Consider the following 27,202-nt stretch of genomic DNA (forward strand, 5'->3'; position numbering starts at 1 on the left):
TAAAAAAAGGTAAGTGATGTAACTCAAAAGTTTAAATGTTTATATATGAAGAAAAAAAAACTTAGAACAAGTAAAATATTTAAAAAAAAACAGTAAAAAAAGGTAAGTGATGCAACTAGAAAGTTTAAATGTGTTGAAGTTTCTTTTTCTTCGTATATAAACAAGTAAAAAAAAAAGTTTTTAAACGTAAAAAAGTTAAGTGATGTAAATAGTTTTAAATGTTTTTTTCTTCATATATAAACAAGTAAAATATTTTTTAAAAAACAGTAAAAAGGTGTGAAGTAGCAAGAAACGTAAAATGTTTGATTATTTTCTAATATAATGTAAGCAACTTTTTCTTCATATATAAACAAGTAAAATATTTAAAAAACAGTAAAAAAGTTGAGTGATGTAAATAGTTTTAAATGTTTTTTCTTCATATATAAACAAGTAAAATATTTTAAAAAACAGTAAAAAAAAAGGTAAGTGATGTAAATAGTTTAAAAAAAAAATCTTCATATATAAATAAGTAAAATATTTAAAAAACGGTAAAAAGGTAAGTGATGTAATAGTTTAAATATTTTTTTCTTCATATATAAACAATTAAAATATTTAAAAAACAGTAAAAAAGTTAAGTGATGTAAATAGTTTAAATGTTTTTTTCTTTATAAACAAGTAAAATATTTTTTAAAAACAGTAAAAAAAAGGTAAGTGATGTAACTGAAAAGTTTAAAGGTTTATATATGAAGAAAAAAAAACTTAGAACATGTAAAATATTTTTAAAAACAGTAAAAAAAAAAGGTAAGTGATGCAACTAGAAAGTTTAAATGTGTTGAAGTTTTTTTTTCTTCGTATATAAACAAGTAAAATATTTTTTTTTAAACGTAAAAAAGTTAAGTAATGTAAATAGTTTTAAATGTTTTTTTCTTCATATATAAACAAGTAAAATATTTTTTAAAAAACAGTAAAAAGGTGTGAAGTAGCAAGAAACGTAAAATGTTTGATTATTTTCTAATATAATGTAAGCAACTTTTTCTTCATATATAAACAAGTAAAATATTTAAAAAACAGTAAAAAAGTTGAGTGATGTAAATTGTTTTTTTTTAAAAATCTTCATATATAAACAAGTAAAATATTTTAAAAAACAGTAAAAAAAAAAAAAGTTAAGTGATGTAAATAGTTTAAATGTTTTTTTCTTCATATATAAAGTTTAAAAAAAAGGTAAGTGATGTAACTAGAAAGTTTAAATGTGTTGAAGTTTTTTTTTTCATATATAAATAAGTAAAATATTTAAAAAACAGTAAAAAAAAAAAAAAAGGTAAGTGATGTAACTCAAAAGTTTAAATGTTTATATATGAAGAAAAAAAAACTTAGAACAAGTGAAATATTTTTTTTTAAAAACAGTAAAAAAAAAAGGTAAGTGACGCAACTAGAAAGTTTAAATGTGTTGGAAGTTTTTTTTCTTCGTATATAAACAAGTAAAATATTATTTTTTTTAAAGTAAAAAAGTTAAGTGATGTAAATAGTTTTAAATGTTTTTTTCTTATATAAACAAGTAAAATATTTTTAAAAAACAGTAAAAAGGTGTGAAGTAGCAAGAAATGTCAAATGCTAGATTAATTTCTAGTATAATGTACGCAACTTTTTCTTCATATATAAACAAGTTAAATATTTTAAAAAACAGTAAAAAAACTAAGTGATGTAAATAGTTTAAATGTTTTTTCTTCATATATAAACAAGTAAAATATTTAAAAAACAGTAAAAAGGTAAGTGATGTAGTTTAAATGTTTACTTATATAAACAAGTAAAATATTTAAAAAAGAAAACAGTAAAAAAGTTAAGTGATGTAACTATAAAGTTTAAATGTTTATATATGAAGAAAAAAAACTTAAGTAAAATATTTCAAAAAACAGTAAAAAGGTGTGAAGTAGCAAGAAATGTCAAATGTTAGATTAATTTCTAATATAATGTATGCAACTTTTTCTTCATATATAAACAAGTTAAATATTTTTAAAAAAACAGTAAAAAAAAGTTAAGTGATGTTAATAGTTTAAATGTTTTGTTCTTCATGTATAGTTTTAAAAAAAAAAGCTAAGTGATGTAACTAGAAAGTTTAAATGTGTTGAAGTTTTTTTCTTCATATATAAACAACTAAAATATTTAAAAAACGGTAAAAAAGTTAAATGATGTAAATAGTTTAAATGTTTATTTCTTCATATATAAACAAGTAAAATATTTTTAAAAAATACAGTATAAAAGGGAAGTGATGTAATAGTTTAAATATTTTTTTCTTCATATATAAACAAGTAAAATATTTTTAAAAAATACAGTAAAGAAGTTAAGCGATGTTTATACAGTATGAAGGAAAAAAAACAAGTACAATATTTTTTTAAAAACAGTAAAAAGCTTTGAAATAGCAAGAAATGTCAAATGTCAAGATTATTTTCTAATATAATGTAAGTAACTTCTTCCAATAACATTATTGTGACAACTTACTAACTATATTGTTAGCATTAAGTCAACATTTTCAAGTGCTCGTCCTCCATGAAACAAACGGCGTTATTAAAAAAATGTTTATTGACATCAGAAGCAATTTAAATTTGAACAATAAAGCAGACTTTGCTATTACAGTGGTACATAAAGATCAGCACAACTGATACGTCAATTGTCAGAGAACGAGGAAATGAAAAAGACAAAGAAAAAAACACTCAAGATCCTTTTTTGTTGTTTTTTTGTTTTAAGCGCTGTGCACATGGAGCTAGGCTAAGTACTGTAAGCCCTAGGGCGGGGTAGGTGGAGGACAGGGCAGGGTGGGTGGAGGACATGGCAGGGTGGGTGGAGGACATGAAGGCCTAGGGCAGGGTAGATGGAGGACATGAAGGCCTAGGGCAGGGTAGATGGAGGACATGAAGGCCTAGGGCAGGGTAGATGGAGGACATGAAGGCCTAGGGCAGGGTAGATGGAGGACATGAAGGCCTAGGGCAGGGTAGATGGAGGACATTAAGTCCTAGGGCAGGGTGGGTGGAGGACATGAAGGGTGGTGTTAACTTTACAAACAAACTGTACAGCATAAAAACAAGTGATATTCCTTCTTCGCCCCTCTGACACTTCCTTCTTCCAGGAGGTCGGGCGTGTGCACGGACAGGGTCGTGAAGCCTCGCTACTCGTCGTCGTCGTCGTCCTCGTCCTCGTCTTCGTCCTCCTCGTCGTCGTCATCGTCGTCGTCGTCGTCCTTCTTCTCCGCCTTGGCCGGCGCTTTGGCCGGAGCGCTGCCCGCCTTGCCCTTGGAGCGATACGCCGCCACGTCCTGCGGGGAACGGAGCGAGGGTCAGAGTGGAGTGAGGAGTCCGGACTTCTCCTCATGGCTTACCTTCTTGTACCAGACTCCTCCTCCTCCTGGCTTACCTTCTTGTACCAGACTCCTCCTCCTCCTGGCTTACCTTCTTGTACCAAACTCCTCCTCCTCCTGGCTTACCTTCTTGTACTTCTCCTTCAGCTTGGCCGCCTTCTTCTCGTAGGGCTGCTTGTCCTCGGAGGCGGTGCCGTTCCACATCTCGCCCAGCTTCTTGGCCACGTCCCCGATGGTCAGGCCGGGACTCTCGCTCTTCACCTTGGGGCGGAACTCGGCGCAGAAGACGAAGAAGGCCGAGCTGGAACCACCCCCACCCAAAAGAAATTAAGTTATTAAGGGCGTCTTATATTAGGAGTGGACATTAGTGGTGTGAATGTTTGGACACCTATAACGATTCGATTCCGATGTTCAATTGAGAATCGATTCTTGAGTCAAACCGATTCTTGCAGTGTATTATTTGGAATAGACACCCAAAAAGAAGTTTCTAAGGACGTCTTATATTAGGAGTGGACATTAGTGGTGTGAATGTTTGGACACCTATAACGATTCGATTCCGATGTTCAATTGAGAATCGATTCTTGAGTCAAACCGATTCTTGCAGTGTATTATTTGGAATAGACCAAAAAACAAGAAGTTTCTAAAGACGTCTTATATTAGGAGTGGACATTAGTGGTGTGAATGTTTGGACACCTATAACGATTCAATTCCGATGTTCAATTGAGAATTGATTCTTGAGTCAAACCGATTCTTGCAGTGTGTTATTTGGGAGGGAAAAAAAACAAAAAAAGTTTCTAAGGACGTCTTATATTAGGAGTGGACATTAGTGGTGTGAATGTTTGGACACTTGTAACGATTCGATCCGATTCCGATGTTCAATTCAGAATCAATTCTTGAGTCAAACCGACTCTTGCAGTGTATTATTTGGAATAGACAAAAAAAACAGTTTCTAAGGATGTCTTATATTAGGTGTGGACGTTAGTGGTGTGAATGTTTGGACACCTATAACGATTCGATTCAATCCGATTTTCAATTAAGAATTGATTCTTGAGTCAAACCGATTCTTGCAGTGTGATTATTTGAAAAAAAAAAAAAAAAAAAAAAAAAAAAAAGTTTCTAAGGACGTCTTATATTAGGAGTGGACATGAGTGGTGTGAATGTTTGGACACTTGTAACAATTCGATCCGATTCCAATGTTCAATTCAGAATCAATTCTTGAGTCAAACCGACTCTTGCAGTGTATTATTTGGAATAGACCAAAAAACAAGAAGTTTCTAAGGACGTCTTATATTAGGAGTGGACATTAGTGGTGTGAATGTTTGGACACCTATAACGATTTGATTCCGATGTTCAATTCAGAGTCGATTCTTGAGTCAAACCGATTCTTGCAGTCTATTATTTGGAATAGACCAAAAAACAAGAAGTTTCTAAGGACGTCTTATATTAGGAGTGGACATTAGTGGTGTGAATGTTTGGACACATAACGATTCGATTACGTTGTTCAATTCAGAATCAATTCTTGAGTCAAACCGACTCTTGCAGTGTATTATTTGGAATAGACTCCCAAAAAGAAGTTTCTAAGGACGTCTTATATTAGGAGTGGACATTAGTGGTGTGAATGTTTGGACACCTATAACGATTCGATTCCGATGTTCAATTGAGAATTGATTCTTGAGTCAAACCGATTCTTGCAGTGTATTATTTGGAATAGACCAAAAAACAAGAAGTTTCTAAGGACGTCTTATATTAGGAGTGGACATTAGTGGTGTGAATGTTTGGACACCTATAACGATTCGATTCAATCCGATTTTCAATTAAGAATCAATTCTTGAGTCAAACCGACTCTTGCAGTGTATTATTTGGAATATACCAAAAAACAAGAAGTTTCTAAGGACGTCTTATATTAGGAGTGGACATTAGTGGTGTGAATGTTTGGACACCTACAACGATTCGATTCCGATGTTCAATTGAGAATTGATTCTTGAGTCAAACCGATTCTTGCAGTGTATTATATGGAGAAAAAAAAAAAAAAAAAAAGTTTCTAAGGACGTCTTATATTAGGAGTGGACGTTAATGGTGTGAATGTTTGGACACCTATAACGATTCGATTCCGATGTTCAATTGAGAATAGATTCTTGAGTCAAACCGATTCTTGCAGTGTGTTATTTGGAGAGAAAAAAAAACCAAAAAAGTTTCTAAGGATGTCTTATATTAGGAGTGGACATTAGTGGTGTGAATGTTTGGACACTTGTAACAATTCGATCCGATTCCAATGTTCAATTCAGAATCAATTCTTGAGTCAAACCGACTCTTGCAGTGTATTATTTGGAATAGACCAAAAAACAAGAAGTTTCTAAGGACGTCTTATATTAGGAGTGGACATTAGTGGTGTGAATGTTTGGACACCTATAACGATTTGATTCCGATGTTCAATTCAGAGTCGATTCTTGAGTCAAACCGATTCTTGCAGTGTATTATTTGGAATAGACCAAAAAACAAGAAGTTTCTAAGGACGTCTTATATTAGGAGTGGACATTAGTGGTGTGAATGTTTGGACACTTGTAACGATTCGATCCGATTCCGATGTTCAATTCAGAATCAATTCTTGAGTCAAACCGACTCTTGCCGTGTATTATTTGGAATAGACTCCCAAAAAGAAGTTTCTAAGGATGTCTTATATTAGGAGTTGACATTAGTGGTGTGAATGTTTGGACACCTATAACGATTCGATTCCGATGTTCAATTGAGAATTGATTCTTGAGTCAAACCGATTCTTGCAGTGTATTATTTGGAATAGACCAAAAAACAAGAAGTTTCTAAGGACGTCTTATATTAGGAGTGGACATTAGTGGTGTGAATGTTTGGACACCTATAACGATTTGATTCCGATGTTCAATTCAGAGTCGATTCTTGAGTCAAACTGATTCTTGCAGTGTATTATTTGGAATAGACCAAAAAAAATGGTTAAAGGGTGTCTTATATTAGGAGTGGACATTAGTGGTGTGAATGTTTGGACACCGATAACGATTTGATTCTGATGTTCAATTGAGAATTGATTCTTGAGTCAAACAGATTCTTGCTGTGTATTATTTGGAATAGACCACAAAAAATTGTTTATGGGTGTCTCATATTAGGAGTGGACATTAGTGGTGTGAATGTTTGGACACCTATAACGATTCAATCTGATTCCGATGTTTAATTCAAAATCGATTCTTGTTTCAATCAGATTCTTGCAGTGTATTATTTGGAACAGACCAAAAAAAATTGTTAAAAGGTGTCTTATATTAGGAGTGGACATTAGTGGTGTGAATGTTTGGACACCGATAACGATTTGATTCTGATGTTCAATTGAGAATTGATTCTTGAGTCAAACCGATTCTTGCAGTGTATTATTTGGAATAGACCAAAAAATAAGAAGTTTGTAAGGACGTCTTATATTAGGAGTGGACATTAGTGGTGTGAATGTTTGGACACCTATAACGATTTGATTCCGATGTTCAATTCAGAATCGATTCTTGAGTCAAACTGATTCTTGCAGTATTATTTGGAATAGACCAAAAAAAATTGTTAAAGGGTGTCTTATATTAGGAGTGGACATTAGTGGTGTGAATGTTTGGACACCTATAACGATTCGATCCGACTCCGATGTTCAATTCAGATACGATTGTTGATTCAATCAGATTCTTGCAGTGTATTATTTGGAATAGACCAAATAAATAGTTATAAAGGGCGTCTTATATTAGAGTGGACATTAGTGGTGTGAATGTTTGGACACATAACGATTCGATTCAATCCGATTTTCACTTAAGAATCTATTCTTGAGTCAAACCGATTTCTGCAGTATATTATTTGGAATAGACAAAAGAAAATTATTAAGGGCGTCTTATATTAGGAGTGGACATTAGTGGTGTGAATGTTTGGACACCTGTAACGATTCGATCCGATTCCGATGTTCAATTCAGAATCAATTCGTGAGTCAAACTGATTCTTGCAGTGTATTATTTGGAATAGACTCCCAAAAAGAAGTTTCTAAGGACGTCTTATATTAGGAGTGGACATTAGTGGTGTGAATGTTTGGGCGGCAAGTAATTTGATCAGAATCCCAGTTTTTAATTCAGAATTGATTCTTGATTCAAACTGATTCTCGCAGTGTATTATTTGGTATAAATATTTTTTTTTGTCATTAAGGGCGTCTTATATTAGGAGTGGACATTAGTGGTGTGAATGTTTGGACACCCAACGATTCGATCCGAATCCGGTTTTTAATTCAGAATTGATTCTTGATTCAAACTGATTATTGCAGTATTAGTATCTGGTATTATTTGGTACAGACAAAAAAACAGTTATCAAAGGCGTCTTATATTAGGAGTAGACATTAATGGTGTGACTCTTTGGACGCTTAACGACTCGATCCAATTACTGGGGTGACGATTCAATTTAGAATCAATTCAAACAGATTCTTGCAACGTATTATTTGGTGAAGACGCCCTTAAAAACTTCCCCACCCCGCAAATTCCAAATAATACACTGCGAGAATCGATTTGACTCAAGAATCGATTCTGAATTGAACATTGGAATCAGATCGAATCGTTATAGGTGTCCAAACATTCACACCACCAATGTCCCCTCCTAATATAAGACGTCTTTAATAAGATGTCCTTAACTTTGTTTTTTGGTCTATTCCAAATAATACACAGCAAGAATCGGTTTGAATCAAGAATCGATTCTGAATTGAAAAATCTGAATTTTACCGAATCGTTATAGGTGTCTAAAGAGTCAAACCCCTAATGTCCACTCCTAATATAAGACGCACTTAAAAACTTGTTTTCCCAGTCTATTCCAAATAATACACTGCAAGAATCGGTTTGACTCAAGAATCAATTCGGAATTGAGCAACGGAATCAAATCGTTATAGGTGTCCAAACATTCACACCACTAATGTCCACTCCTAATATAAGACGTCTTTAATAACTTTTTTTTTTTTGGTCTATTCCAAATACAGTACGAGAATCGGTTTGAATCAAGAATCGATTCTGAATTGAAAAATCTGAATTTTACCAAATCGTTAGGTGTCCAAAGAGTCAAACCCCTAATGTCCACTTCTAATATAAGACGCCCTTAAAAAAAAATTCCCCCATCTATTCCAAATAATACACTGCGAGAATCGGTTTGACTCAAGAATCAATTCTGAATTGAGCAACGGAATCAAATCGTTATAGGCGTCCAAACATTCACACCACTAATGTCCACTCCTAATATAAGACGTCTTTAATTAAACGCTCCTAATAACTATTTTTTTTGGTCTATTCCAAATAATACACTGCAAGAATCGTTTTGACTCAAGAATCAATTCGGAATTGAACAACGGAATCGAATCGTTATAGGTGTCCAAACATTCACACCACTAATGTCCACTCCTCTAATGTAAGACGTCTTTAATAACTTTTTTTTTGTTGGTCTATTCCAAATACAGTACGAGAATCGGTTTGACTCAAGAATCGATTCTGAATTGAAAAATCTGAATTTAACCGAATCGTTAGATGTCCAAAGAGTCAAACCCCTAATGTCCACTCCTAATATAAGACGCCCTTAAAAAAAAGTTTCCCCATCTATTCCAAATAATACACTGCGAGAATCGGTTTGACTCAAAAATCAATTCGGAATTGAACAACGGGATGGAATCGTTATAGGTATCCAAACATTCACACCGCCAATGTCCACTCCTAATATAAGACATCTTTAATAAGATGCCATTAATAAAAAAAAATTGTTGGTCTATTCCAAATAATACACAGCAAGAATCGGTTTGAATCAAGAATCGATTCTGACTTGAAAATCAAAATTTTACCGAATCGTTATAGGTGTCTAAAGAGTCAAACCCCTAATGTCCACTCCTAATATAAGACGCACTTAAAAACTTGTTTTCCCAGTCTATTCCAAATAATACACTGCAAGAATCGGTTTGACTCAAGAATCAATTCTGAATTGAACAAAAGAATCGAATCGTTATAGATGTCCAAACATTCACACCACTAATTCCACTCCTAATATAAGACGTCTTTAATTAAAAGCTCCTAATAACTATTTTTTTTGGTCTATTCCAAATAATACACTGCAAGAATCATTTTGACTCAAGAATCAATTCGGAATTGAACAACGGAATCGAATCGTTATAGGTGTCCAAACATTCACACCACTAATGTCCACTCCTAATATAAGACGCACTTAAAAAAGAAGAATCGGTTTGAATCAAGAATCGATTCTGACTTGAAAATCTAAATTTTACCGAATCGTTATAGGTGTCCAAACATTCACACCACTAATGTCCACTCCTCTAATATAAGACGTCTTTCATAAGATGCCATTAATAACATATTATTTTGGTCTATTCCAAATAATACACAGCAAGAATCAGTTTGAATCAAGAATCGATTCTGACTTGAAAATCAAAATTTTACCGAATCGTTATAGGTGTCCAAAGAGTCAAACCCCTAATGTCCACTCCTAATATAAGACGCACTTAAAAACTTGTTTTCCCAGTCTATTCCAAATAATACACTGCGAGAATCAGTTTGACTCAAGAATCAATTCGGAATTGAACAACGGAATCGAATCGTTGTAGGTGTCCAAACATTCACACCACTAATGTCCACTCCTAATATAAGACGTCTTTAATCAAACGCTCTTAGTAACTATTTTTTTTTGTCTATTCCAAATAATACACTGCAAGAATCGGTTTGAAAGAATTGATTCTGACTTGAAAATCAAAATTTTACCGAATCGTTATAGGTGTCCAAAGAGTCAAACCCCTAATGTCCACTCCTAATATAAGACGCACTTAAAAACTTATTTTCCCAGTCTATTCCAAATAATACACTGCGAGAATCAGTTTGACTCAAGAATCAATTCTGAATTGAACAACAGAATCGAATCATTATAGGTGTCCAAACATTCACACAACTAATGTCCACTCCTAATATAAGACGTCTTTAATAACTTTTTTTTTTTGGTCTATTCCAAATACAGTACGAGAATCGGTTTGAATCAAGAATCGATTCTGAATTGAAAAATCTGAATTTTACTGAATCGTTATAGGTGTCCAAAGAGTCAAACCCCTAATGTCCACTCCTAATATAAGACGCACTTAAAAACTTGTTTTCCCAGTCTATTCCAAATAATACACTGCGAGAATCGGTTTGAAAGAATTGATTCTGACTTGAAAATCAAAATTTTACCGAATCGTTATAGGTGTCCAAAGAGTCAAACCCCTAATGTCCACTCCTAATATAAGACGCACTTAAAAACTTATTTTCCCAGTCTATTCCAAATAATACACTGCGAGAATCAGTTTGACTCAAGAATCAATTCTGAATTGAACAACAGAATCGAATCATTATAGGTGTCCAAACATTCACACCACTAATGTCCACTCCTAATATAAGACGTCTTTAATAACTTTTTTTTTTTTGGTCTATTCCAAATACAGTACGAGAATCGGTTTGAATCAAGAATCGATTCTGAATTGAAAAATCTGAATTTTACTGAATCGTTAGGTGTCCAAAGAGTCAAACCCCTAATGTCCACTCCTAATATAAGACACCCTTAAAAAAAATGTCCCCATCTATTCCAAATAATACACTGCGAGAATCGGTTTGACTCAAAAATCAATTCTGAATTGAACAACGGGATGGAATCGTTATAGGTATCCAAACATTCACACCGCCAATGCCCACTTAATATAAGACGTCTTTAATAAGATGTCCTTAACTTTTTTTTTTGGTCTATTCCAAATAATACACTGCAAGAATCGGTTTGACTCAAGAATCGATTCTGAATTGAACATTGGAATCAGATTGAATCGTTATAGGTGTCCAAACATTCACACCACTAATGTCCACTCCTCTAATATAAGACGTCTTTAATAAGATGCCATTAATAACATTTTTTTTTGGTCTATTCCAAATAATACACAGCAATAATCGATTCTGAATTGAAAAATCTGAATTTTACCGAATCGTTATAGGTGTCTAAAGAGTCAAACCCCTAATGTCCACTCCTAATATAAGACGCACTTAAAAACTTGTTTTCCCAGTCTATTCCAAATAATACACTGCGAGAATCGGTTTGACTCAAGAATCAATTCTGAATTGAACAACAGAATCGAATCGTTATAGGTGTCCCAACATTCACACCACTAATGTCCACTCCTAATATAAGACGTCTTTAATTAAACGCTCCTAATAACTATTTTTTTTGGTCTATTCCAAATAATACACTGCGAGAATCGCTTTGACTCAAGAATCAATTCGGAATTGAACAACGGAATCGAATCGTTATAGGTGTCCAAACATTCACACCACTAATGTCCACTCCTCTAATGTAAGACGTCTTTAATAACTTTTTTTTTTGGTCTATTCCAAATACACTACGAGAATCAGTTTGAATCAAGAATCGATTCTAAATCGAAAAATCTGAATTTTACCGAATCGTTAGGTGTCCAAAGAGTCAAACCCCTAATGTCCACTCCTAATATAAGACACCCTTAAAAAAAATGTTTCCCCATCTATTCCAAATAATACACTGCGAGAATCGGTTTGACTCAAGAATCAATTCGGAATTGAACAACGGGATGGAATCGTTATAGGTGTCCAAACATTCACACCACTAATGTCCACTCCTAATATAAGACGCCTTTAATAAGATGTCCTTAACTTTTTTTTTTGGTCTATTCCAAATAATACACTGCAAGAATCGGTTTGACTCAAGAATCGATTCTGAATTGAACATTGGAATCAGATTGAATCGTTTTGGTGTCCAAACATTCACACCACTAATGTCCACTCCTCTAATATAAGACGTCTTTAATAAGATGCCATTAATAACATTTTTTTTTGGTCTATTCCAAATAATACACACCAAGAATCGATTCTGAATTGAAAAATCTGAATTTTACCGAATCGTTATAGGTGTCCAAAGAGTCAAACCCCTAATGTCCACTCCTAATATAAGACGCACTTAAAAACTTGTTTTCTCAGTCTATTCCAAATAATACACTGTGAGAATCGGTTTGACTCAAGAATCAATTCTGAATTGAACAACAGAATCGAATCGTTACAGGTGTCCAAACATTCACACCACTAATGTCCACTCCTTAATATAAGACGTCTTTAATAACTTTTTTTTTTGTTGGTCTATTCCAAATACAGTACGAGAATCGGTTTGTATCAAGAATCGATTCTAAATTGAAAAATCTGAATTTTACCGAATCGTTAGGTGTCCAAAGAGTCAAACTCCTAATGTCCACTCCTAATATAAGACGCCCTTAAAAAAATGTTTCCCCATCTATTCCAAATAATACACTGCAAGAATCGGTTTGACTCAAGAATCAATTCGGAATTGAACAACAGAATCGAATCGTTATGGGTGTCCAAACATTCACACCACTAATGTCCACTCCTAATATAAGACGTCTTTAATAACTTTTTTTTTTGGTCTATTCCAAATACAGTACGAGAATCGGTTTGAATCAAGAATTGATTCTGAATTGAAAAATCTGAATTTTACCGAATCGTTAGGTGTCCAAAGAGTCAAACCCCTAATGTCCACTCCTAATATAAGACGCCCTTAAAAAAAAGTTTTTCCATCTATTCCAAATAATACACTGCGAGAATCGGTTTGACTCAAGAATCAATTCTAAATTGAACAACGGGATGGAATCGTTATAGGTATCCAAACATTCACACCGCCAATGTCCACTCCTAATATAAGACGCCTTTAATAAGATGTCCTTAACTTTTTTTTTGGTCTATTCCAAATAATACAATGCAAGAATCGGTTTGACTCAAGAATCGATTCTGAATTGAACATTGGAATCAGATTGAATCGTTATAGGTGTCCAAACATTCACACCACTAATGTCCACTCCTCTAATATAAGACGTCTTTAATAAGATGCCATTAATAAAAAAATGTTTTGGTCTATTCCAAATAATACACAGCAAGAATCGATTCTGAATTGAAAAATCTGAATTTTACCGAATCGTTATAGGTGTCTAAAGAGTCAAACCCCTAATGTCCACTCCTAATATAAGACGCACTTAAAAACTTGTTTTCCCAGTCTATTCCAAATAATACACTGCGAGAATCAGTTTGACTCAAGAATCTATTCTGAATTGAACAACAGAATCGAATCGTTATAGGTGTCCAAACATTCACACCACTAATGTCCACTCCTAATATAAGACGTCTTTAATTAAACGCTCCTAATAACTTTTTTTTTTTGGTCTATTCCAAATAATACACTGCGAGAATCGTTTTGACTCAAGAATCAATTCGGAATTGAACAACGGAATCGAATCGTTATAGGTGTCCAAACATTCACACCACTAATGTCCACTCCTCTAATGTAAGACGTCTTTAATAACTTTTTTTTTTGTCTATTCCAAATACACTACGAGAATCAGTTTGAATCAAGAATCGATTCTAAATTGAAAAATCTAAATTTTACCGAATCGTTAAGTGTGTCCAAAGAGTCAAACCCCTAATGTCCACTCCTAATATAAGACACCCTTAAAAAAATGTTTCCCCATCTATTCCAAATAATACACTGCGAGAATCGGTTTGACTCAAGAATCAATTCTAAATTGAACAACGGGATGGAATTGTTATAGGTATCCAAACATTCACACCGCCAATGTCCACTCCTAATATAAGACGTCTTTAATAAGATGTCCTTAACTTTTTATTTTGGTCTATTCCAAATAATACACTGCAAGAATCGGTTTGACTCAAGAATCGAATCTGAATTGAACATTGGAATCAGATCGAATCGTTATAGGTGTCCAAACATTCACACCACTAATGTCCACTCCTCTAATATAAGACGTCTTTAATAAGATGCCATTAATAACATTTTTTTTTTGGTCTATTCCAAATAATACACAGCAAGAATCGATTCTGAATTGAAAAATCTGAATTTTACCGAATCGTTATAGGTGTCGAAAGAGTCAAACCCCTAATGTCCACTCCTAATATAAGACGCACTTAAAAACTTGTTTTCCCCATCTATTCCAAATAATACACTGCGAGAATCGGTTTGACTCAAGAATCAATTCTGAATTGAACAACAGAATCGAATCGTTATAGGTGTCCAAACATTCACACCACTAATGTCCACTCTTCTAATGTAAGACGTCTTTAATAACTTTTTTTTTTGGTCTATTCCAAATACACTACGAGAATCGGTTTGAATCAAGAATCGATTCTAAATAGAAAAATCTGAATTTTACCGAATCGTTATAGGTGTCCAAAGAGTCAAACCCCTACTTTCCACTCCTAATATAAGACGCCCTTAAAAAAAAGTTTCCCCATCTATTCCAAATAATACACTGCAAGAATCCGTTTGACTCAAGAATCAATTCAAAATTGAGCAACGGAATCAAATCGTTATAGGTGTCCAAACATTCACACCACTAATGTCCACTCCTAATATAAGACGTCTTCAATTAAACGCTCCTAATAACTTTTTTTTTGGGTCTATTCCAAATAATACACAGCAAGAATCGGTTTGAATCAAGAATCGATTCTGACTTGAAAATCAAAATTTTACCGAATCGTTATAGGTGTCCAAACATTCACACCACTAATGTCCACTTCTCTAATATAAGACGTCTTTCATAAGATGCCATTAATAACATATTATTTTGGTCTATTCCAAATAATACACAGCAAGAATCAGTTTGAATCAAGAATCGATTCTGACTTGAAAATCTAAATTTTACCGAATCGTTATGTGTCCAAAGAGTCAAACCCCTAATGTCCACTCCTAATATAAGACGCCCTAAACCCCCCCCCCCCCGTCTATTCCAAATAATACACTGCGAGAATCGGTTTGACTCAAGAATCAATTCGGAATTGAACAACGGAATCGAATCGTTATAGGTGTCCAAACATTCACACCACCAATGTCCACTCCTAATATAAGACGTCTTTAATTAAACGCTCTTAGTAACGATTTTTTTTGGTCTATTCCAAATTACACTGCAAGAATCGGTTTGAAATAATTGATTCTGACTTGAAAATCAAAATTTTACCGAATCGTTATAGGTGTCCAAAGAGTCAAACCCCTACTGTCCACTCCTAATATAAGACGCACTTAAAAACTTGTTTTCCCAGTCTATTCCAAATAATACACTGCGAGAATCGGTTTGACTCAAGAATCAATTCTGAATTGAACAACAGAATCGAATCGTTGTAGGTGTCCAAACATTCACACCACTAATGTCCACTCCTAATATAAGACGTCTTCAATTAAACGCTCCTAATAACTTTTTTTTTTGGTCTATTCCAAATAATACACAGCAAGAATCGGTTTGAATCAAGAATCGATTCTGACTTGAAAATCTAAATTTTACCGAATCGTTATAGGTGTCCAAACATTCACACCACTAATGTCCACTCCTCTAATATAAGACGTCTTTCATAAGATGCCATTAATAACATATTATTTTGGTCTATTCCAAATAATACACAGCAAGAATCAGTTTGAATCAAGAATCGATTCTGACTTGAAAATCAAAATTTTACCGAATCGTTATAGGTGTCCAAAGAGTCAAACCCCTAATGTCCACTCCTAATATAAGACGCCCTTAAACCCCCCCCCCCCCCCCCGGCCCCCCGTCTATTCCAAATAATACACTGCGAGAATCGGTTTGACTCAAGAATCAATTCGGAATTGAACAACGGAATCGAATCGTTATAGGTGTCCAAACATTCACACCACTAATGTCCACTCCTAATATAAGACGTCTTAAATAACTATTTTTTTGGTGTATTCCAAATAATACCCTGCAAGAATGGGTTCGACTCAAGAACCGATTGAGTTTGGGCCCCACTGGCCTCGTGGACATGAGGGACTTACGGGGGCCTCTTGGGGGCGTTGGGGTCCTTGAACTTCTTCTGCTTGCCGCCTCTGCCGGCGGGGGCGTAGTTGACCATCTCGCGCTCGTAGCGCACCTTGTCCAGCTTGGCCAAGTCCTCGAACTTGCCCTTCTCCTTGGCGGACATGGTCTGCAAGGATGCGCGAGTAGTACTCGGGTCGTCAAAGGAGTATTCGGAAGTTAAACCCTAGAAAACGTACCTTCCATCTCTCAGAGCACTTCTTGGAGAACTCGGAAAAGTTGACCGAAGCTTCGGGATGCTTCTTCTTGTGCTCCTCCCTGCAGGTCTGCACAAAGTAGGCGTAGGAGGACATCTTGCCCCTTGGTTTGGAGGGATCTTTCCTCATCCTGGCCGCGTAAAACACCTAACACGCAAAAATCTGAAGGGGGAATCGGTCAAACAAACAAATGTTATTTATGCAGCACTTTGCATACACAAAGTGCTTTCAACAACAAAAAAGTAAGAGAGGAAAACACACTTTAATTTTTTTTTTTTTAATTTGAGGAAATACACCACCTTTGAGACATCCACACTGGAAAATGGATAAAATAATGCTATCTAAAAATAGTATAAAAATAGCGCAGTCAAAAATGTGTGATTAATCACTAAAAAATATTGTATAATCAGATTTATTTTATTATTTGTCTGTTTCAAAATTATTTCAAATAAATGTTGTACATTAAAATTTAAAAAAAGAAAAAAAAAAAGTATGACATTTTGGTGATAAATTTGCATTTTTGTCAAAATTTTAGGTTAATTTAATTTACTGTGATCAATCACAATTAGTCCAAATTCAAAAGTGTGACTAATCATCACTTGACAGCACTATATATATATATATATATATATATATATATATATATATATATATATATATATATATTAGAGATGGCCGATAAATGCGTTAAAATGTAATATCGGAAATTATCGGTATCGTTTTTTTTTATTATCAGTATCGTTTTTTTTATTATCATTATCGTTTTTTTTTTGTTTTTTTTAAATTAAATCCACATAAAAAACACAATATACACTTACAATTAGTGCACCAACCCAAAAAAACTCCCTCCCCCATTTACACTCATTCACACAAAAGGGTTGTTTCTTTCTGTTATTAATATTCTGGTTCCTACATTATATATCAATAGTCTGCAAGGGATACAGTCCGTAAGCACACATGATTGTGCGTGCTGCTGGTCCACTAATAATACTAACCTTTACCAGTAAATTTTACAAATTTTCATTAATTACTAGTTTCTATGTAACTGTTTTTATATTGTTTTACTTTCTTTTTTATTCAAGAAAATGTTTTTAATTTTATTATCTTATTTTATTTGATTCATGTTTTAAAAAAGTACCTTATCTTCACCATACCTGGTTGTCCAAATTAGGCATAATAATGTGTTAATTCCACGACTGTATATATCGGTTGATATCGGTATCGGTTGATATCGGTATCGGTAATTAAAGAGTTGGACAATATCGGCATATCGGAAAAAAGCCATTATCGGACATCCCTAATAAATATATATATATATATATATATATATATATATACATATATATATATATATATATATATATATATATATATATATGTATATATATATACACACACTTACATACATACATATATATATACATACATACATACATACATACATACATACATACATATTTTAAAATATATGTAAAACTATTAATATTGAATTATATGAATAAAAACTTAACATTGAGAAAATAGTAGTAGTAGTAGTAATAATAGCAATAAAGTATACAAGTACACCTAAAAATGTATGACATGATTAGTAAAAAGCCTAATTAAAAATATTAACTTTTTTTTAAAACATTAATAATCATATTAATAAATAAAATAATTTAAAAAAAGTATCACATGATTATTAAAGAACTCCTAATTAAAATGAGTCTTTAACCTTTAAAAAAAAAAGCTAACATTGAGAGAATCGTAGTAGTAATAATTAGTAAAAACCCTGATTAAAAATGTGTCTTCAGCCTTTTTTTAAAAACACAAAAACATAACATTGAGAAAATAGTAATCTTCTCAAGAAATAATAGAATGCAATTTTTAAAAACTAAAAAGTATGACATGATTAGTAAAGAACGCCTAATTAAAAAAACATAACATTGAGAGAATAGTAGTAGTAGTAATAATAGCAGTAAAGAATAAAACTAAACAAAAAATGTATAAAATTAGTAAAAAGCCTAATTAAAAATGTTAACTTTTAAAAAAAAATAACATAACATTGAGAGAATAGTAATAATCACATCAATAAATAAAATAAAATAAGAAAGTATGACATGATTAGTAAAGAACGCCTAATTAAAATGTGTCTTTAACCTTTAAAAAAACATAACATTGAGAGAATAGTAGTAATGTATACCATGTAAAAAAGCTTGATTAAAAATGTTTACTTTTTTTTTTTAAACATAAGAAAATAGTAAAAATCATATCAATAAATACAATTAAAATTTAAAAAAACTAAGAAAAGTATAACATGATTAGTAAAGAACGCCTATTTAAAATGTGTCTTTAACCTTTAAAAAAATATATCATTGAGAGAATAGTGATTATATCAATAAATAAAATAGAATAAAATATTTTTTTAAACCTAAGAAAAGTTCATAAAGTGATCAGTAAAAAGACAGATTTTTTTAAACAAAATAAAATAACATTAAGAGAATAATAATCATATCAATGAATAGAATAAAAATGTAAAAAACTAAGTATAACATGATTAGTAAAGAATGCCTAATTAAAATGTGTCTTTAACCTTTAAAAAAAACATTGAGAGAATAGTAATCATATTAATAAATAAAATAAAATAAAAATGTAAAAAACCTAAGAAAAGTTCATAACATGATCAGTAAAAAAAAAGTGATTTTTTTTAAATAAAAAAACATAACAGAGAATAACAATAATCATGAATTAAAATGTTAAAAATACATAACATTGAGAGAATAATAATCATATCAATAAATAAAATAGAATACAAATAATTTTAAAAACCTAAGAAAAGTTCATAAAGAAAAAAGACAATTTTTTTTAACCAAAATAACATTGAGAGAATAATAATCATATCAATAATTAAAATAATTTAAAATAACAATAACATGATAAGTAAAGAATGCCTAATTAAAAGGTGTATTTAACCTTTAAAAAAACATTGAGAGAATAGTAATCATATCAATAAATAAAATAGAATTAAAATATTTAAAAACCTAAGAAAAGTTCATAACATAACCAGTAAAAAAAAGTGATAAAAATGTGTAATTTTTTCAGAAAACAAAAAAACAACATTGAGAGAAGAGCAATAATCATAAATAAATAAAAAACATAACACTGAGAGAATAATAATCATATCTATAAAAAAAACATTTTTTTTAACAAACCTAAGAAAAGTTCATAACATGATCAGTAAAAAGCCTGATTAAAAATGTTAATTAAAAAAAAACTAAAAAACATAACATTGAGAGAATAGTAATAATCATATCAATAAATAAAATTTAAAAAAAGTAAGAAATGTGTAACATGATTAGTAAAGAACGTGTTTTAAACCTTTAAAAAACAGAATAGTATTCATATCAATATATAAAATAGAATAAAAACCTAAGAAAAGTTCATAACATAATGATTTAAAAAGGTGTTTAAACCTTTCCTTAATAAATGGTCTCTGCAGTCTTTGGGCTCCAAATGGGTGGATTAAAAAAAAAAAATCGAATAAAATGAAACTGCTGTTGAGAGTTTGTCTTTAGAAAGTTGCGCTAAATCATTTGCTCTTTGTATTCAATCCAGTGTTGACATGATGGCGCTTGAACGAAAAGTGGATAATAAACACAACTTGTCCTCTTTGTGATGTAAGACGTCAACTTCTTTACGTTGACGCCTCGAGAGAGAGAGAAAGAAAAAAAACACTTGAAAATGAACCAAATGCACCAAGTAAAAGGAGACAAACCACACGTCAAAATGTATTTATTACAATTATAAAACCGTTATTCAACACCAACAGCCGCTCCTCTTCTGTGTGGCAAAAAAACTCATGTTTTGTGTTTTTATAGAAAAAGAGAGAGAAAAAAGCGAAAAAGGATGAAACGTTTATTGGTTGAAAATGTTGAAAAGAGCAGCGCCAAGTTAGTTGGAGTAATGGCGCTCCGTGCTGGGGAAAGGAGGTCAGCAAACGACGGCAATATTTCTTCTTCCATTTTGTGAGAATGGCCTCCTGATGAAAGAAAGTCCCCTTCAAATGTCTCCTTCCGCCGCCAGCCGAGCTCGGGGACGCCGACAAAACCTCCGGCGAGCCGGGCTGGATGTCGCCCGACGAACCGGCCAGTGTGCACCGCCGTGTTACCCAGCCCGCGTATAGCAATGCATTGGGAGAGCGAGCTAGTGCGGCTCTATGGCGGCTAATGGCCGCTCCGTCTTCACGCTAGCAAACATGGCTTCCCTCTCTTTGTGTCAGCCATTCGCCGCGCGGCAGAGGGCAGCGCGACCGCTCCGCGCTCACCCCACGCCAGGCACCGATAGAACCGCCGGACCCTCGTCTGGATCGTGGCCGGGTCGGGCGGAGCGTTGGCGGGCTCGGGGAGCAAAATAAGCCGCTTGATAAAAGTTACATGCAAACTGCGTTGATCACTGTTGTTTCTTATACCAGTACAGTCAGCCATTACAGTAAAGGTTTATTTTTTTTCATTTTTTTTTTTTTTTTACTCAAAAAAGGGCTAAAAGAGTCGCTAAACACACGTCCTTATGTCCTTTTCACGCCGTTTTACCGTTTTTCTACACTTTGCGGACATTTTGTGTGTTGTGACATGACAGCTGTGCAATGGCAGCCCCTCGCGTCTTCATTGTCGCTAACCGTCGAGACATTTCGCCGATTTTTCACGCGATAACCACACGGTCGTTAGACACCATTTTGTACACACCGCACCGGGGGATTATTGCAAATTTTTCGCTTTTGTCAAATCCGAGTTTGGTCGTCGAGTCTTCGCGAGGCGAATATTTATTTCGTGCTTATTACACGCTGGACCAGTAACGGTGTAATTTTTTTTTTTTTTTACAGGTTTAAGTAAAAAAATTATAATACAAACAACGTCCAACTATCAAAGGCTAGCTGTTCGCCCGATATAAGGGATCGTGGTGGTTGTGGACAGTGGAAATGTTGCGGGTTTGTACTCACCAGAAGACCGAGGCTGGCTTGTCAAATGCTGGCAATGGCTGGCTGGAGTGAGGCGATACGCAGTGTCTTCACTCCCAGCTTCTCTCAGCGTTACTCTCCACGGTGCTCGCTCACCATTGGTCGGCGCCCGGCTGAGCGCGCCTCTGATTGGCCGGGGGATTTTCATTGTCCTAATAGAAGACGGGCTGCCATTGGTCGCCTCGGCCGCGACGTCACTGAGCTTTCCGGGGGCGCGTCAATACAAAAACATTGTAGTGAGCATGCTGGAGCTGCTGTTAGTCCTGCTCCACGGCTGCTCCACGGCTGCTCCACGGCTGTTGCACGGCTGTTGCACCGCACGCTGGCTTTGCCGTGGCACTCGGAAACACTCCTTTACCGTCCTTTACCGTTTTTTTTGAGGAGTCTTGGCTCCATTGTGCTTTTCTGACCATGCGCAAATGAGCAATATAAGCTGAACAAGGTGTGCTCACCTGGAAGAGACACCACATGGCTGCAACTCACTCCCCTTTTAAATGGGACCTTTTTTTTTTTTAAAGAGGGATACATTCTCACTAAATTATCGATAGATAATATATGTTTCTTAAAGGCCTGCTGAAAGCCACTACTACCGACCACGCAGTCTGATAGTTTATATATCAATGATGAAATCTTAACATTGCAACACATGCCAATACGGCCGGGTTAACTTATAAAGTGACATTTTAAAATTCCCGGGAAATATCCGGCTGAAACATCGCGGTATGATGACGTATGCGCGTGACGAAGTCCGAGTAACGGAAGTTATGGTACCCCGTAGAATCCTATACAAAAAGCTCTGTTTTCATTTCATAATTCCACAGTATTCTGGACATCTTTTGCAATTTTTTAAATGAACAATGAAGGCTGCAAAGAAGACAGTTGTAGGTGGGATCGGTGTATTAGCAGCGGACTACAGCAACACAACCAGGAGGACTTTGTTGGAGCGCTAGCCGCGCTAGCCGCCGACTTCACCTTGACTTCCTACGTCTCCGGGCCGCCAAACGCATCGGGTGAAGTCCTTCGTCCTTCTGCCGATCGCTGGAACGCAGGTGAGCACGGGTGTTGATGAGCAAATGAGGGCTGGCTGGCGTAGGTGGAGAGCTAATGTTTTTAGCATAGCTCTGTGCAGTCCGGTTGCTAAGTTAGCTTCAATGGCGTCGTTAGCACAGCATTGTTAACCTTCCGGACGGTATAGCTCGGTTGGTAGAGCGGCCGTGCCAGCAACTTGAGGGTTGCAGGTTCGATCCCCGCTTCCGCCATCCTAGTCACTGCCGTTGTGTCCTTGGGCAAGACACTTTACCCACCTGCTCCCAGTGCCACCCACACTGGTTTAAATGTAACTTAGATATTGGGTTTCACAATGTAAAGCGCTTTGAGTCACTTGAGAAAAAGCGCTATACAAATGTAATTCACTTCACTTCACTTCGCCAACCTGGAAAGCATTAACCGTGTATTTACATGTCCACGGTTTAATAGTATTGTTGATTTTCTATCTATACTTCCCGTCAGGGGTTTATTTCTTTTGTTTCTATATGCAGTTAAAGCACGATGCTATCACGTTAGCTCGTAGCTAAAGCATTTCGCCGATGTATTGTCGTGGAGATAAAAGGCACTGAATGTCCATTTCGCGTTCTCGACTCTCATTTTCAAGAGGATATAGTATCCGAGGTGGTTTAAAATACAAATCTGTGATTTACAATAGAAAAAGGAGAGAGTGTGGAATCCAATGAGCCAGCTTGTACCTAAGTTACGGTCAGAGCGAAAAAAGATACGTCCATCACTGCCCCTCAAGTCCTTCACTGTAACGTTCCTCATCTACGAATCTTTCATCCTCGCTCAAATTAATGGGGTAATTGTCACTTTCTCGCTCCGAATCTCTCTCGCTCCATTGTAAACAAAGGAAAATTGTGAGGAATACTAGCTCCTGTGACGTCACGCTACTTCCGGTACAGGCAAGGCTTTTTTTATCAGCGACCAAAAGTTGCGAACTTTATCGTCAATGTTCTCTACTAAATCCTTTCAGCAAAAATATGGCAATATCGCGAAATGATCAAGTATGACACATAGAATGGATCTGCTATTCCCGTTTAAATTTTTAAAAAATCATTTCAGTAGGCCTTTAAAGGCCTACTGAAATGAGCACGGGTGTTGATGAGCAGATGAGGGCTGGCTGGCGTAGGTGGATACCTCTGACCGTAACTTAGGTACAAGCTGGCTCATTGGATTCCACACTCTCCTTTTTTTATTGTGGATCACAGATTTGTATTTGAAACCACCTCGGATACTATATCCTCTTGAAAATGAGAGTTGAGAACGCGAAATGGACATTCAGCGCCTTTTATCTCCACGACAATACATCGGCGAAATGCTTTAGCTATGAGCTAACGTGATAGCATCTTGCTTTAACTGCATATAGAAACAAAAAAATAAACCCCTGACTGGAAGGATAGATAGAAAATCAACAATACTATTAAACCGTGGACATGTAAATACACGGTTAATGCTTTCCAGGCTGGCGAAGGTTAACAATGCTGTGCTAACGACGCCATTGAAGCTAACTTAGCAACTTAGCAACGGGACCTCACAGAGCTATGCTAAAAACATTAGCTCTCCAGCTACGCCAGCCAGCCCTCATCTACTCATCAACATCCGTGCTCACCTGCGTTCCAGCGATCGGCAGAAGGACGAAGGACTTCACCCGATGCGTTTGGCGGCCCGGAGACGTAGGAAGTCAAGGTGAGGTCGGCGGCTAGCACGGCTAGCGCGGCTAGCGCTCCAACAAAGTCCTCCTGGTTGTGTTGCTGTAGTCCGCTGCTAATACACCGATCCCACCTACAACTGTCTTCTTTGCAGCCTTCATTGTTCATTAAACAAATTGCAAAAGATGTCCAGAATACTGTGGAATTATGAAATGAAAACAGAGCTTTTTGTATAGGATTCTACGGGGTACCATAACTTCCGTTACTCTTGACTTCGTCACGCGCATACGTCATCATACCGCGACGTTTCAGCCGGATATTTCCCGGGAAGTTTTAAATGTCACTTTATAAGTTAACCCGGCCGTATTGGCATGTGTTGCAATGTTAAGATTTCATCATTGATATATAAACTATCAGACTGCGTGGTCGGTAGTAGTGGCTTTCAGTAGGCCTTTAAAGGCCTACTGAAATGATTTTTTTTTATTTAAACGGGGATAGCAGATCCATTCTATGTGTCATACTTGATCATTTCGCGATATTGCCATATTTTTGCTGAAAGGATTTAGTAGAGAACATCGACGATAAAGTTCGCAACTTTTGGTCGCTGATAAAAAAAAAAAGCCTTGCCTGTACCGGAAGTAGCGTGACGTCACAGGTTGAAAGGCTCCTCACGTTTCCCCATTGTTTACACCAGCAGCGAGAGCGATTCGGACAGAGAAAGCGACGATTACCCCATTAATTTGAGCCAGGATGAAAGATTTGTGGATGAGGAACGTGAGAGCGCAGTGCAGGACGCATCTTTTTTCGCTCTGACCGTAACTTAGGTACAAGCTGGATCATTGGATTCCACACTCTCTCCTTTTTCTATTGTGGATCACGGATTTGTATTTTAAACCACCTCGGATACTATATCTTCTTGAAAATGAGAGTCGAGAACGCGAAATGGACATTCACAGTGACTTTTATCTCCACGACAATACATCGGCGAAGCACATTAGCTACGGAGCTAACGTGATAGCATCGGGCTTAACTGCAGATAGAAACAAAATAAATAAACCCCTGACTGGAAGGATAGACAGAAAATCAACAATACTATTAAACCATGGACATGTAAATACACGGTTAATGCTTTCCAGCCTGGCGAAGCTTAACAATCCTTTTGCTAACGACGCCATTGAAGCTAGCTTAGCAACGGGACCTCACAGAGCTATGCTAAAAACAATAGCTATCCACCTACGCCAGTCAGCCCTCATCTGCTCATCAACACCCGTGCTCACCTGCGTTCCAGCGATCGACGGAGCGACAAAGGACTTCACCCGATCACAGATGCGGTCGGCGGCTAGCGTCGGATAGCGCGTCTGCTATCCAAGTCAAAGTCCTCCTGGTTGTGTTGCTGCAGCCAGCCGCTAATACACCGATCCCACCTACAGCTTTCTTCTTTGCAGTCTTCATTGTTCATTAAACAAATTGCAAAAGATTCACCAACACAGATGTCCAGAATACTGTGGAATTTTGCAATGAGAACCGAGCTTTTTTGTATTGGATACAATGGTGTACCAATACTTCCGCTTCAACCATTGACGTCACGCGCATACGTCATCATACATAGACGTTTTCAACCGGAAGTTTAGCGGGAAATTTAAAATGTCACTTCATAAGTTAACCCGGCCGTATTGGCATGTGTTGCAATGTTAAGATTTCATCATTGATGTATAAACTATCAGACTGCGTGGTCGCTAGTAGTGGCTTTCAGTAGGCCTTTAAAACTGTGAAAATTCAAATATAGCTTCACCACTTTATAGGATCCTGATGAGAGTGCGGAAATACGACCACATCACACCAACTCTCAAATCCCGTCACTGGCTTCCTGTTCCACTCAGGATTGAATACAAAGTGTCCCTACTAACCCACCAGTGCCTCCATGGAAATGCCCCTCCGCCCCCTCTACCTCAATGAACTACTCACCCCCAAATCCTCCACACCACACCTCCGCTCCGGACATGCTAACCTCCTCCAACCTCCGAGGACAAAGCTACGAACAACGGGAGACCGGGCTTTCTGCTCCGCCGCTCCCAGTCTGTGGAACGCTCTCCCTGACCACCTGAGGGCACCACAGACTGTGGATGCATTTTTAAAAAATGCTTAAAAACCCTTCTTTTTTTTTTAAAAAAACTTTTTTTTTAGATATATGCATACTAGTTTTAGCTATTTGGCTTTTCTAGTTTTAATTTTAATTTTTATTATCTTTTTATTTATTTATTTTTAATACACTGTAGCACTTTCAGGTTGTTTACTCAATGTAAAGTGCTTTTTACAAATAAAATCTATTATTATTATTATTATTATTATTATTATTTATTCATAATTTTTGCGCTTATGAAAGTTCTCTATGACTTCTTCTGTTTGTTTGATATTGTCATTACTGCCACAAGGGGTGGAAAAGTGTATTACAACTACAACCCATACGGACCATACTTGCCAACCTTGAGACCTCAGAATTAGGGAGATATTCATAAGGCCCGCTGGGGAGGGTATATATATCCATCCATCCATTTTCTACCGCTTGTCCCTTTCGGGGTCACGGGGGGTCGCTGGAGCCTATCTCAGCTGCATTCGGGCGGAAGGCGGGGTACACCCTGGACAAGTCGCCACCTCATCGCAGGGCCAACACAGATAGACAGACAACATTCATATAAATATATATATATACATATATATGTGTGAATGTTGTCTGTCTATCTATATATTAGTTGTCCGTCTGTCTATATATATGTACAGTTGTGCTCATAAGTTGACATACCCTGGGAGAATTGATGATTTCTTGGCCATTCTTCAGAGAATATGAATGATAACACAACAACCTTTCTTCCACTCATGCTTAATGGTTGTGTGAAGCTATTTATTGGCAAACAACTGTGTTTACTCTTTTTAAAAGAAAATGACAAAAGAAAGTACCCAAATGACCCTGATCAAAAGTGTACATACCCCAGTGACTTTGATCTGATAACATGCACAAAAGTTGACACC

At 35.6% G+C, this 27,202-nt stretch overlaps 2 protein-coding genes across 2 annotated transcripts in view; one reads left to right on the forward strand and one right to left on the reverse strand.

Annotated features, from left to right (window-relative positions):
• LOC133650116 (cytochrome c oxidase assembly factor 4 homolog, mitochondrial-like) overlaps positions 1 to 27,202 on the forward strand; it is a 324,940-nt gene that overhangs the window by 108,833 nt on the left and 188,905 nt on the right. The window lies entirely within an intron of this gene.
• hmgb1a (high mobility group box 1a) lies at positions 2,539 to 21,594 on the reverse strand. Its single transcript, XM_062046942.1, has 5 exons — positions 21,459 to 21,594; positions 16,466 to 16,645; positions 16,247 to 16,395; positions 3,455 to 3,629; positions 2,539 to 3,286 (listed from the first exon to the last, which is right to left on the reverse strand). The coding sequence occupies exons 2-5, from the start codon at positions 16,610 to 16,612 to the stop codon at positions 3,140 to 3,142; spliced, it is 618 nt and encodes a 205-aa protein (XP_061902926.1). The 5' UTR covers positions 16,613 to 16,645; positions 21,459 to 21,594; the 3' UTR covers positions 2,539 to 3,139.

The sequence above is a fragment of the Entelurus aequoreus genome, linkage group LG05 (genome assembly GCF_033978785.1).
Source record: "Entelurus aequoreus isolate RoL-2023_Sb linkage group LG05, RoL_Eaeq_v1.1, whole genome shotgun sequence".
In the NCBI taxonomy this organism is placed as follows: domain Eukaryota; kingdom Metazoa; phylum Chordata; class Actinopteri; order Syngnathiformes; family Syngnathidae; genus Entelurus; species Entelurus aequoreus.

What these genes read in the sequence shown, in the direction of transcription:
- hmgb1a (XM_062046942.1), bottom strand. Translation starts at nt 16,612, where the DNA reads ATGAGGAAAGATCCCTCCAAACCAAGGGGCAAGATGTCCTCCTACGCC. An exon ending in AGTGCTCTGAGAGATGGAAG is followed by an intron (nt 16,396 to 16,465) that starts GTACGTTTTCTA and finishes GCATCCTTGCAG; the next exon opens with ACCATGTCCGCCAAGGAGAA. An exon ending in TGAAGGAGAAGTACAAGAAG is followed by an intron (nt 3,287 to 3,454) that starts GTAAGCCAGGAG and finishes CGTTCCCCGCAG; the next exon opens with GACGTGGCGGCGTATCGCTC.